The sequence below is a fragment of the Bufo bufo genome, chromosome 6 (genome assembly GCF_905171765.1).
Source record: "Bufo bufo chromosome 6, aBufBuf1.1, whole genome shotgun sequence".
Classification (NCBI taxonomy): domain Eukaryota; kingdom Metazoa; phylum Chordata; class Amphibia; order Anura; family Bufonidae; genus Bufo; species Bufo bufo.
The window spans coordinates 257147982-257161208 of record NC_053394.1 but is presented as its reverse complement, the minus strand read 5'-3'; the positions used below and the strand labels follow the sequence as shown (position 1 = coordinate 257161208).

At 45.2% G+C, this 13227-nt stretch overlaps 1 protein-coding gene across 14 annotated transcripts in view; it reads left to right on the top strand.

Annotated features, from left to right (window-relative positions):
- The window catches only part of COL13A1 (collagen type XIII alpha 1 chain), a 263539-nt gene that overhangs the window by 236898 nt on the left and 13414 nt on the right, over positions 1 to 13227 (top strand). For all 14 annotated transcript variants that reach the window (XM_040436364.1, XM_040436362.1, XM_040436356.1 and 11 more), the window contains one exon: positions 9972 to 10058. In XM_040436364.1, the coding sequence (XP_040292298.1) occupies positions 9972 to 10058 (87 nt within the window). The remainder of the gene's footprint in view (positions 1 to 9971; positions 10059 to 13227) is intronic.

The window sequence follows — 13227 nt, the reverse complement described above, 5'->3', positions numbered from 1 at the left end:
TAATCACAATAGGTCATGTCCCTGCCATAAAAACAATTTTTTTTGGGGAGGTGATATGACTAGTGTTGGTCAAGCACCAAAGTGCTCGGGTGCTCGAGTAGAACACCTCGGGATTCTCGGGTGCTCTACCGAGCACTATGGAAGTCAATGGGAGAACCCGAGCATTAAACCAGGTACCCTCTGCTCTGAAGAGGGGAGGGAGACTGGTTCATAGGAGAAGGTCAGAAAATGGTGGAAACACCAATGAAATGGTTTGGGAACAGCATGGGGAGGATGTCTGGATGCATCTTGGACTCCCAGATCGTTGCTGGGAACGATGTTCTCTGAGTAGTACGCCACTTTTGCAGACTGACAATAATATGCAACAATCCGAAGATAAAGTCAATTTTAGAGGAAAAATTGTTAGGAATCATTCTTTCCTGTATATTTACTTGTATAGTAAAGTGCAAGTCCTGCCAAAAATTACAAGGAAGAGGTACTCCGATACAACCTGTATATCACATAAACAAGGGCCTCATTCACATTGTGGTACAATTGTTCAGGTAGTGGGACTCCTACACTCATAAAGCCTATGCACTAAGTGAAAGGGCTTACAAAAATTACAAGTAACCGGCACTCCAATACACCCTTTATTAGACATAAAGGAGGGCATCATACACACCCTTGAAAAATTATGATTGATGGCCTGCTGGTGACCCTCTAAAACATTACGGGCGAGGGCTGCTAAGCTGACCTTCTAAAACATTAGGGGCGTGGGCCTGCTGCCGAGCTGACCATCTAAAAAATGTTGTGGGCGTGGGCCTGCTGCCGAGCTGACTATCTAAAAAATGTTGTGGGCAAGGGCCTGCTGCCGAGCTGACCATCTAAAAAAAATTGTTGGCGAGGGCCTGCTGCCAAGCTGACCATCTAAAAAAAATTGTGGGAGAAGGCATCTAAAACATTACGGGCGAGGGCCTGCTGCCAAGCAGACCACCTAAAACATTTTGTGGGCAAGGGCCTGCTGCCGAGCTGACCATCTAAAAATTTAGGGGTGAGGGTCTGCTGCTGAGCTGACCCTCTAAAACATTATGGTTGAGGGCCTGCTGGTGACCCTCAAAAACATAATGGGTGAGGGCCTTCTGCTGAACTGACCTTCTAAAACATTAGGAGCGAGGGCAGCCTAATAAGCATGTTGATATGATGGAGGAGGAGGACGAGAAAAGGGAGATTGAACTATATACCATATTTTTCGCCCTATAAGACGCACCGGCTCATAAGACGCACCTAGGTTTTTGAGGAGGAAAATAAGAAAAACATTTTTTTAACCAAAAGGTGTGCTTTTGGTGGGTTTTGAACTAATGGTGGTCTGTGCATGACACTATTATGGGGGATCTGTGGATGACGCACTGTTATAGAGGGGATCTGTGGATGGCACTGTTATGGGGGGATCTGTGGATGGCACTGTTATGGGGGGATCTGTGGATGGCACTGTTATGGGGGGTGATCTGTGGATAGCACTGTTATGGGAAGTGGATCTGTGGATGGCACTGTTATGGGAAGTGGATCTGTGGATGGCACTGCTATATATGTGTCACCCACAGATCCCCCACCCCATAACAGTGCCATCCACATATCCCCCACCCCATAATAGTGGCATCCACAGATGCCCTAATATACCATAGCTAAACCTGTGGGAGGGGGGAGGGAGGAGGGGCCGATGTCATGCAAATGCGGTGGGGCCGGTGCGGTCACTGTACTCCGCGCCCACAGCTCACTCACTTCCTTAATGCCTAAACATTTTATAATAATAGCTTTAATTGACGTTCCGATCCCAAGCCCCATCTGTACTACCGTACTTACTAAATGTCCTGTAGCAGGCAGAGCAGGGCGGGCGGCCGGAACTCACTGATGTCACGTGACGTGCCTGCGCCGCCTACTTTATGAAATACACGCTCTGACAAAACGCTAGCGGCAGGGCAGGCCAGAACCTCCAAGGCGTAGAGCGCCAGTTCATGCCACGTGTCCAGCTTGGACACCCAATAGTTGTAAGGCACACAGGGATCACTGAGGACGCTGACACGGTCTGCTATATACTCCTTCACCATCTTCCAAAATTTTTCCCTCCTTGTGACACTAGGCCTCGCACCAGGTTGAGGGTGCTGGCGGGGTGTCATAAAACTGGCCCAGGCCTTGGAGAGTGTTGTCGTGCTGGAACTGCTGTGTGTTCCCCTTGTCTCCCCTCCTCGGTTGGTCAAGGAACTACGTACTCTGCAGCCAACGTTGAATTTTTTGAGAAATTTTTCCACAAGGACCTTCTGGTATTGCACCATTTTGCTCGTTCTCTCCACCACAGAAATGAGAGATGAGAAGTTCTCTTTGTAGCGGGGGTCGAGAAGGGTGAACAACCAGTAATCGGTGTTGGCCAAAATGCGTAGAACGTGAGGGTCACGGGAAAGTCAGCCTAACATAAAGTCATCCATGTGTCCCAACAGACAAGACTTCGCTGTCCTCATCAGGAGGATGACTCTCAATCTCCTTAGCCTCTTCCTCTTCTTCTACCCATCCACGCTGAATAAATGAAGGAATAAAACTTCCAACGAGCGTCTGAGTAGACACAGAATTGAGATGTTTACGCTGATAATAGCGTTATCGCCACTCACCATCTGTGTTGATTCCTCAAAGTTGCATAAAACCTTACAGAGGTCAGACATCAATGCCCACTCGTCGCTTGTGAAGAGCGGAAGCTGACTGGAAAGGCGACAACCATGTTGCAGCTGGTATTCCACTACTGCCCTCTGCTGCTCACAAAGCCTTGCCAAAATGTGGAACGTGGAGTTCCAGCGCATGCTCACATCGCACAACAGTCGGTGAGCTGGCAATTGCAAGCAATGCTGCGGCATTGCAAGACCGGCGGAAGCTGTCGATGACTTGCGGAAATGGGCACACACGCGGCTCACCTTCACCAGTAGCTCAGGCAAAATGGGGTAGGTTTTGAGAAACCGCTGAACCACTAGGTTGAACACGTGGGCTAGACATGGTATGTGTGTGAGCTTGCCGATCTCCAAAGCCACCACCAAGTTACGGCCATTATCAGACACAACCATGCCTGGTTGTAGGTTGAGTGGCGAGAGCCACAGCTCAGTCTGGTCCCTTATCCCCTGCCACAGCTCTGCGGTGGTGTGCTGTTTGTCACCTAACCAGATCAGTTTAAGCACGGCCTGTTGCCGCTTCCCCACTGCAGTGCTACACTGCTTCCAGCTACTGACTGATGGCTGACTGGTGCTGCAAGATGATAATTTAGAGGTGGAAGTGGAGGAGGAGACAGAGGAGCAGAAGGGCAGGTTGCAGCTACTAACATAGGTGGTGGCGGAAACCCTGATGGAAGGAGGGCCCGCAATCCTTGGCGTCGGTAGCACCTGTGCCATCCCAGGGTACGACTCGCTCCCGGCCTCCACAACGTTCACCCAGTGTGCTGTCAGGGAAATGTAGCGTTCCTGGCCAAAAGCACTTGTCCATGTGTCGGTCGTTAAGTGGACCTTCCCAATAACTGCGTTGGTCAGGGCACGGGTGATGTTAAGGGACACATGCTGGTGTAAGGCTGGGACTGCACACCGTAAAAAATATTGGTGGCTGGGACAGAGTACCGTGGGACAGCTGCCGCCATCAGGCTGCGGAAAGCCTCAGTGTCCACAAGCCTAACTGGCAACATTTCCAGGGCCAGCAATTTGGAAAGGTGCGCATTTAGTGCTATGGTCTGTGGGTGGGTGGCTGGGTATTTGCGCTTTCGTTCAAAGGCCTGGGGTATAGAAAACTGTACGCTGCGCTGGGACACAGAAGTGTATGTGCTAGCTGATGGGGCTTGCGAAGGGCCTGCATCTTGAACAAGGGATTGGCCAGCACGTAACACAGGGGAAGATGAGGCAGTGGTGTGACCTGCAGACACTGGTTCTGGACCCAGGTGTTCCGCCCACCTATTAGGGTGCTTTGATGCCATGTGGCGGATCATGCTGGTGGTGGTTAGGTTGCTACTGTTCATGCCCCTGCTCATTTTGGTATGGCACAGGTTTAAAATGACAAATCTTTTATCGTCCGCACTTTCCTTAAAAAAGCGCCATAATGCAGAACACCTACCTCTTGGCAAGAGGGATTTCCGCAAGGGGGTGCTCCGGGGAACAGTTGCGGGCCTGTTGGATGTGGCCCGCCTACTCCCTTTTACCACCCCACTGCCTCTTCCAGCCTGTTGCGGTGCTGCTGATCCCTCCCCCTATGTACTGCTGTCCTTGCTCGGCTTGCCACCTTCCAAGGTTGGGTCAATGACTTCATCGTCCAGCATCTCCTCTTCCACTTCCTCACTCTGGTCATCCTTCTGACTTGTTGACCTAACAACAACCTCAGTTATTGACAATTGTCTCATCCTTATCATGAACCTCTTGAGACACTAATTGCGGTTGACTTATTGGCAACTGTGTCTCATCATCATCATCATTCACCTCGTGAAACACGAATTGCCGTTCCCCACCATCATCTTCTCCTGTCTGGGATGCTCCAGAGTTTGGGAATCAGGGCACAAGATCTCCTCGTGTCCCTCTTCAAGCGGGCTTGGCGAGAGGCCCAAATTAAGGAATGGCGATGAAAAGAGCTCCTCAGAATATCCGAGTGTGGGATCACTTGTTTGCCAAGACTCTCCATGGTGGGAGGAAGGAGGATCAGGGTGATTATTCTGTTGACCAGACTCTTGGCTACTGAGACTGGACTTTGTGGAAGTGTGGACTCTGTGGACTTTGTGCTTAACCGACTGGAAGCATTATCTGCTGCAATCCAACCGACCACCTGATCGCACTGGTCTGACTTCGAGAGTGGTGTCCTGCGCCGCCCTGCAAACTGGGACATGAAGCTAGGTATCGTGGATGAGTGTGTTTCTTGTGCTCTGGCAGCAGGCATAGTTTCACCGTGCCCAGGGCCACAGCCTCTGCGTGCACCATCAGGAGCACGGCCACTTCCCTGTCCCTTACTGCTCGCCTTGCGCATATTAAATGGTATATATGCTTGCAAGTATGTCATACGTACAGTAGCGCAGGCTTTGTAAGTGTTTGCGCAAATAAAGTACACAGAATGTCACAGATATTTTTAAGATGCGCACACGTTAAACAGAAGATATAGCACAGATAATGTCGCTGTCTGCAGCGTCTATGAAAAAAGTACACTGAATGTCACAGATAATTTTAGGATGCGCAAATGTTATACAAGAGGTATAGCGCAATCAATATCGCTGTCACCACCGGCTAATAAATAATTACACTGAATTAATATCACTGATATTTAGGATGCGCACATGTTATACAGGAGGTATAGTGCAAGTAATGTCGCTGTCACCACCGCCTAATAAAAAATTACAGTGAATAATGTCACTGATATTTAGGTTGCACAAACGTTATACAGGAGGTATAGCGCAAGTAATGTCGCTGTCACCACTGCCTAATAAAAAATTACACTGAATGCATGTCACTGATATTTAGGCTGCACAAACGTTATACAGGAGGTATAGCGCAAGTAATGATGCTGTCACCACAGGCTAATAAAAAATTACACTGAATGAATCTCACTGATATTTAGGATGGGCAAACGTTATACAGGAGATGTAGCACAGGTAATGTCGCTGCAACAGCAAATACATTTGACTGAATGTCACTGATATCTCGGATACGCAAATGTTATACAGGAGATGTAGCGCATGTAATGTAACTGTCCGCAATGGACACTGTCTACAGAAAAAGTACACTGGATGTCACAGATATTTTTAGGCTGCACTAACATTATACTGGAGGTATAGCGCAAGTAATGTCGCTGTCACCAGCGCTAATAAAAAATTACACTGAATTAATGTCACTGTTATTTAGGATGGGCAAACGTTATACAGGAGATGTAGGGCAGGTAATGTCGCTGCCACCAGCAGCCAAAAAATTACACTGAATGTCACTGATATTTCGGATGCGCTAACGTTATACTGGAGGTATAGCGCAAGTAATGTTGCTGTCACCAGCGGCTAATTAAAAAATGACACTGAAATAATGTCACTGTTATTTTGGATACGTAAACATTATACAGGAGATGTAGCGCAGGTAATGTAAGTGTCCGCAGCGGACACTGTCTACGGAAAAAGTTCACTGGATGTCACAGATATTTTTAGGCTGCGCACACGTTAGACAGGAGATGTAGTATAGATAATTTCGCTGTCTGCAGCGGCCAAACAATTGCAAGCTATTTAGTGCAGGTTGCGCTAAAAATATATATTGCTGCCACACACAATAGTCCTTAAATGGAATTTTGGGTCTATTACAAGTAAAAAAACTAAAATATTGCTATTTCAATCCCTACACTATCTCTCGCTTCTGCTCTCCAGCTCTCCAGCTCTCCCTGACTAATACTGAGCCGAACACTTGTCATCGGGTGCTATATAGCACCCAATGACGCGTTCAGGCCAGTCAATGGCTACGGCATTACAGTGGATGGCAGTAGTTACCTGCACGTTTATTGGCTGCGTAGCAGCCAAGAACGTGCGGAGAGGAGACTCGAGCATTGCGCTCAAGCACACGCGGTATTCGGCCGAACACCGCGATGTGCCGAGCATTGCGATGCTCGAGCCGAACTAGTGTTTGGCCGAGCATGCTCACCCAAACACCAGATATGACACTATATTATAGGGTTTCTATCACTTCGTATGACATAATTAGCTGTCAGACACTAGCGATCTGCTAGTGTCTGCTCTGGCCAACCATCCTACTATAATCACTTGTGGGGCAGCGGTTTTGCTAAAAAACTAACTTTTATAAATATGCTAATGAGCCTCTAGGTGCTATGTGGGCGTCATTAGCACCTAGAGGCTCCGTCTACCTTCATACACACCTGCCGCCCAGCGCGTCCCTCCAGCCCGCCCATGTCCTCCTCCGTGTGACGCAGCGGACGAGTTCTCGCGCATGCGCCGTGCGCGGCTGTATTCGGCGCATTTGAGATCTCAGCTCGCAGCGGTCAGACATTTAATGCGCATGCGCGGCTGTATTCGGCGCATGTGCATTGAATGTCTGACCGCTCCGAGCTGAGATCTCAAATGCGCCGAATACAGCCGCGCACGGCGCATGCGCGAGAACTCGTCCGCTGCGTCACACGGAGGAGGACATGGGCGGGCTGGAGGGACGCGCTGGGCGGCGGCTGTGTATGAAGGTAGACGGAGCCTCTAGGTGCTAATGACGCCCACATAGCACCTAGAGGCTCATTAGCATATTTATAAAAGTTAGTTTTTTAGCAAAACCGCTGCCCTACAAGCGATTATAGTAGGATGGTTGGCCAGAGCAGACACTAGCAGATCGCTAGTGTCTGACAACTAATTATGTCATACGAAGTGATAGAAACCCTTTAACAGCAAAAGTAGTAACAGTGGAAATGCCCCATAAAACACGTTGCTATCATGTCTTTCAGAAGCACTTTTAGACTTGCCTGTTGGATAAAGAATACACTTTAGAAACTTCCTTAAAGCAGTTGCCTCCCAACGACATTGCTTCTATGTAATTATGGTGGTATTGTGATCAGCAGGTCACTGTGGGTCTCGCTTTGCTGTTTTTCGCCTAGGGAAAAACATGGTCAGCCATACATTTGAATCATTTCTTTTAAGTTTTCCAAAAGTGAAAACTGGAAATGATAGCTATTACAACCTTAATAACGGTTGTGACATTTTCCTGACTGTTAAAGGGAACCTGTCAATATGAAATGCAGTTCAATCTGCAGACAGCAGGTTATAGAGAAGGAGGAACTGAGAAGATTTCTATATAGTTTTGTATATATAGATTATATATAGTCCTGGGAAAAGTTTCAGTAAACCTTGTAATTGAATCACTTAGAATTGTGTTCTTTCTATGCTTAGGAGTCACGTGGGCAGTCCTGTTTAGTGACTGACAGTTAACTCTGTATGTTTAAAGGGATTATCTTTCTACGCTTAGCAGTCATATGGGCGTTCTTATCAGTGATTGATAGCTCTCTATAAACACTATACACTATAAAAATGCCCCCCATATGCCGGGCCGCTCACACTGAATATACTTACCTGGCTCCCGGCTTCCTGCGCCGCTCCTGGTCCCCGCACCGCCGCTGCTGCTTCTCCCCGTGTGCGGATAAAAACATCCGGTGTCGGGTGGGAGAAACCAATGGCAGATGGGGATGAGCATCCCTAGCGTCTCCCACGATGCTTTGGAGGCTCGTCCCCGTTCCCGCCTGCCATTGGCTGCTTCCCCCCCCCCCCCCCCCTCCCGACACCAGATGTTTTCATCCGCTCGCGGGGAGAAGCAGCAGCGACGGTGCGGGGAGCTAGGTAAGTATATTCAGTGTGAGGGGCCCGGCATATGGGGGACATTTTTATAGTGTTGGATAACCCCTTTAAGCTTACATAGAGAGCTAACAATCACTGATAAGAGCGCCCACATGACTGCTAAGCGTAGAAAGGGCAGAGATTTAAATATTAAATTACTAAATAAATAAATGCTCAGCTCCTCCTACTCCATAACATGTTGCCCGCAGATTTTATTTATTTATTTTATGCACTTATATAGCGCTACTATATTCGGCAGCGCTTTACAGACATTAGCATCAAGCTGTCCCCAATGGGGCTCAAAATCTAAGTTCCCTATCAGTATGTCTTTGGACCGGAAACCGGTGTACCAGGAGGAAACCCACACAAACATGGGAAGAAGATACAAACTTCATGTAGATGTTGTCCTTGGTCGGATTCGAACCTCAAAAAAAAACATAATCTATCTCTTGCTATGGCGCCCAGAGGCATTGGGGGCCTATTCAGGTGCAGGAACACTGTACCTTTTGTGGGGAATAACAATATGGTGGCTTTTTGCTATGATGTGGGTCTTCTGATAGATGATGCTATTATACATTTAATTATTGCTACTTATGCTGCTGTGTTACACTAGGTGGTGAGGGCCCCATCTTATTTTGTTATGGTTCCCTATGAATTATAGTTATGCCCCTGCATGGCATATTTGCCACTCAGTTAAAGTAGTTTTTCTTGACTTTAATATTGATGACCTATCTTTAGGATAGGTCATCAATATCAGATCGGTAGGAGTGCGACTCTCAGCACCCCTCCAATTAGCTGACTGAAGGAACTGCAGCACTCAGGAAAGGGCAAAGCTTTATACATGTGTAGTGGGTGTGAATGATACTGCAGGTCTCTCCCATTCATTTATATTCACAATAAGAAAATTATTTTAATGGGGTTGTTCACCCATGGGGAGCTTTTTACAGACATCCCCAGTATGGCTGGACCCACAGTGGCAATCATACTTGCCTTATCCTCACCGCTGGGTTCCGGCTTCATTGCTCCCCCTTGGGCTCAGCAGGTCTTGGATCTCCCTGTTGACGTGTGTCACATCGCTACTGCAGCCAATGACTGGCCACAGCGGTGAGTCAGTGACAGTCCTGTAACTTCAGCCAATTATATCTGAGCAAGAAGTAAGATACTAAAATTAGATTGCTATTTCTTCATTAATAACATTATTATAATAGATATGTGGGGTTCTGTGAAATAAAAATTTCCCACCATTGCCCTGCAAATCCATCAACAATTTTTTATTGTGTGCAATATAATTTTTCAATTATGGATTATGTTTCAATTATTTTGGTAGTTGACTGTACATAGTTATGTATTTCCATCATATGGGATGACACAATACAACAACAAAACAAAGTGCAAAAATATTAAAACTGACGCAATCTGCCATAGATCATCAATGACATAATTACAGCCAGATTTTAATAATGTGTAACATTACAACCAAATGATGCTAAATCCATATTGACATACATATAAAAAGCACATATAAAATACAATTATATAATGATATTTTGGTCGATATGCTCTATAAAACAACTTTGAAGTGGATGATCCTACAAAAGTCATTACATCTCTTGTTGAACTTAATTATTATTTGCAGGGGGAAAGGGGGAAGAAAGGCTCTAGGGGGCCTAAAGGGGATAAGGGAGACCAAGGAGCGCCTGGATTAGATGCACCCTGCCCATTGGTATGTTTGATTTTTACAATGTATTTTAAATAGAATTTGAGGATGGGAAGAACAAAGGATTAATTGTACAGGATTTTGTTTGCTTAGTAGATGAAAGCTTAATTGTATATAACTTTTTATGCTTTGTAATCATGATTTTTCCTGTAAAGAATATTCCTTCCAGGTGTCATGAAGATCTTTGACGCAACGACCTAATGTTGGTGACATTTCTTCCCTTCCTCAGTACTGTCACCACCAGGTGGTATTATATCCAGAAGTGGCAAAGCTGCTGAACACAACAGTTGGATTTAATATTTAGACAAATTATTTGTCCAGCTTTCAGTCTATTACGTAACTTTTTACAAACTTTAAAGTATTCATTTGAGGTAAAATGTCCTACTATAAACATCTACATATGATCCCATCTATGTTATTACCAAAGGCAGAACGTCATATCTTCACTTTATGGTGGGAAACCCTAAATCAATTTCAGTTTATTAAATCCAGGTTGGTGTCCTACAGCTTTGCCTTCGTACAAGCTGCTGCTATCAAACTGAAGGTGTATGACATCTTATGGAATAATAAAAATAGTTTTTATGAACAGGGACACCGAGGTGTAAAAGGCGAAATTGGTGATCCGGGGATACCAGGGCTGGATGGGCTGGATGCCCCATGCCCATTGGTATGGCTTTAACAACCCTTTTTCCTGCATGTCTTTTGCATGGTTACATTAACATGTATTGCCTCCTTGTCCTAATCCATTATCTTATCTTATAATTACTTATGATTCATGAACAGGAACTTACTAAACAAGTGGAAATGTAGGAATTTACTAAACAATTAAAAATTCTCTTTAATGTGAAATTCCAGGCAAATTTGTAAAGTGCAATTGCTAGAGTCATTTAGCAGGGTCATCATTTTTTTTTCCACCCATGTCCCTCAAATGTAAGTTCCCTGTGCACTCTGTACAGTACCAGTCCTAAAGCAGCATTCACTCTATTAAGCCAGGCATCATGCCTGGTAGTGTTGGTCTGGATGTGTAAATTGGTATCCTTTTTATATACAGTATTTCCTTTGTGCTTTTACTGAGATATAGTCCCCACTCTGCACCTCCTTTATTCCCCTTCATTGACAGGTCCAGACATCAGAGAATCTGCAATAGTGAAAACTATGGCACGGGTACAAGATTACATCTCGTCTGGCCCTGTCAATCAAGGGGGATGGGGGAGCAGCAAGAGCTGGTGCTCCAAGGGGCTCAGGCTCACCTTCGGTGCACCAATAAGCTAATTTGCATATAAATAAGAACATTTATATCTTGGAAATGGTGCCACATAAATACATCAAAATTGTATCATTTTACTCAGCAGGATCAATACTACCTCATGCCTGGTTTTATAGGGTTGATCCTGCTGGCAGATGCTCATTAATGCAACAGTCAGTTAGAAAACCACTCCATCTTACTGGGCTGTACAGGAGAACTTATCAAAACTACACTCACTTCTCTGACATCACTTCCTGCTCTGCAGCTATTGGCTGAAGTTGCACCTCACAAACTTCCTGATCTGCCCACCCCCTGCATTCACACCGCACATAATCTACATGCCTTTAAGATGATTTATTCCGCATTTTGCTCCAAGTGTAGGAGGGAGCATATGAAATGTAGCAGAGATCTTTTAGCATTGCTAGTATTACTGTATATGCAGAGTGAAGGTAGAGGGTGAGAAGAAAGTCTATGAGGTGCAGTTTTACTCAATAGATGCACATCAAGAAGTCTTCAACGGCACTGGTTGTGATGATTATACAACACGTGCTCGGCAACTACTTAATTTTAGCTGCTGCAGTCAGAGCGTCTACCCTAATTTAAGCTGCCCTGCTGAGGGTTCCTTTTAAGAGACTTGGAATGTTAAATTACCCTAGTAGCTCCATTTTACTAATCATGAATATTTGCCTAGAATTTTACTTTAAACTAGTAGCATGCAACATAACAAAACCACATTTTCCTAATCATTATTTATTTCCCTTCACTTTATCTGTAAAATTACCATATATAAAGCATATGTATAAGTCCTCATACACACGACCGTTGTTTTGGTCCGCATCCAAGCCACAGTTTTTGCGGCGCGGACGCGGACCCATTCACTTCAATGTGCTGTCCGCATCCATTGCTCCGTTCAGCGGCCCCGCAAAAAAAATATAACCTGTCCTATTCTTGTCTATTTTGCGGACAAGAATAGGCAGTTATATCAATGGCTGTCCGTGCCGTTCCGCAAATTGCGGACCGCAAAACACTCAACGGTCGTGTGCATGAGGTCTTATTGTCAAGTAATTGCCCTACCATTTGAATTAAACAGGTCCATTTTATTAATTTCTCTCTAAATTGTGGTTCATTAGGTGCAGTAAACTGATGATTATTATTATTAGTAGTAGTAGTAGTAGAATAACAAACTTAAAGGGGTTGTACAGCAAGTCCTCAATATCTCTTAGGTAGGGGTCCAACTCCCGGCACCCCCGTCGATCAGCTGTTTGAAGAGGAGTCATCACTCGTACCAACGCTACTTCCTCTTCATGATTATACTGCGTATCACCTCAGAAGTCTCAGCCATGCAGTATAATTACAATTGCTTGTTCCATTCACTTGAATGGAACAAGGACTTGGAATTACACTGCACCACCACTGCAAACGAGTAAGCATGCAGTGTAATCTTGAAGAGAAAGTAGCGCTCATTCGAGTGATGCCTCCTCTTCTAAAAGCTGGTGCCGTTAGTTGGACCACCACCAATCAGATATTGATGACCTATCCTGAAGATAGGTCATCAATATGTACTGGCTGTGCAACATCTTTAAATACAAATTCATCAGAATTATTTTTTTACTTCTATTTAAAGGGTTTTCCAGGAGTTAAAAATTGATGACCTATTCTCAATATAGGTCACCAATCTCTAATCATAAATTTAGATATTTATGACCTTTCCTGAAGATAAAGGCCTTTTTACACTGCCTGATAGTCAAGCAAATTATCAAGGATAAACGTTTGTATGGAAACTCGTTCTCAATAATCTGCACATGTAAAGGTGCTGCCGATCTACAAATGATCAAGAAAAACACTCGTTCATCGGTTAAACAATCATTCAGGCTGACACCCTTTGTTGGCTGCCCAAAAAAACAATGACTCTGTATGAGAACGAGTGAT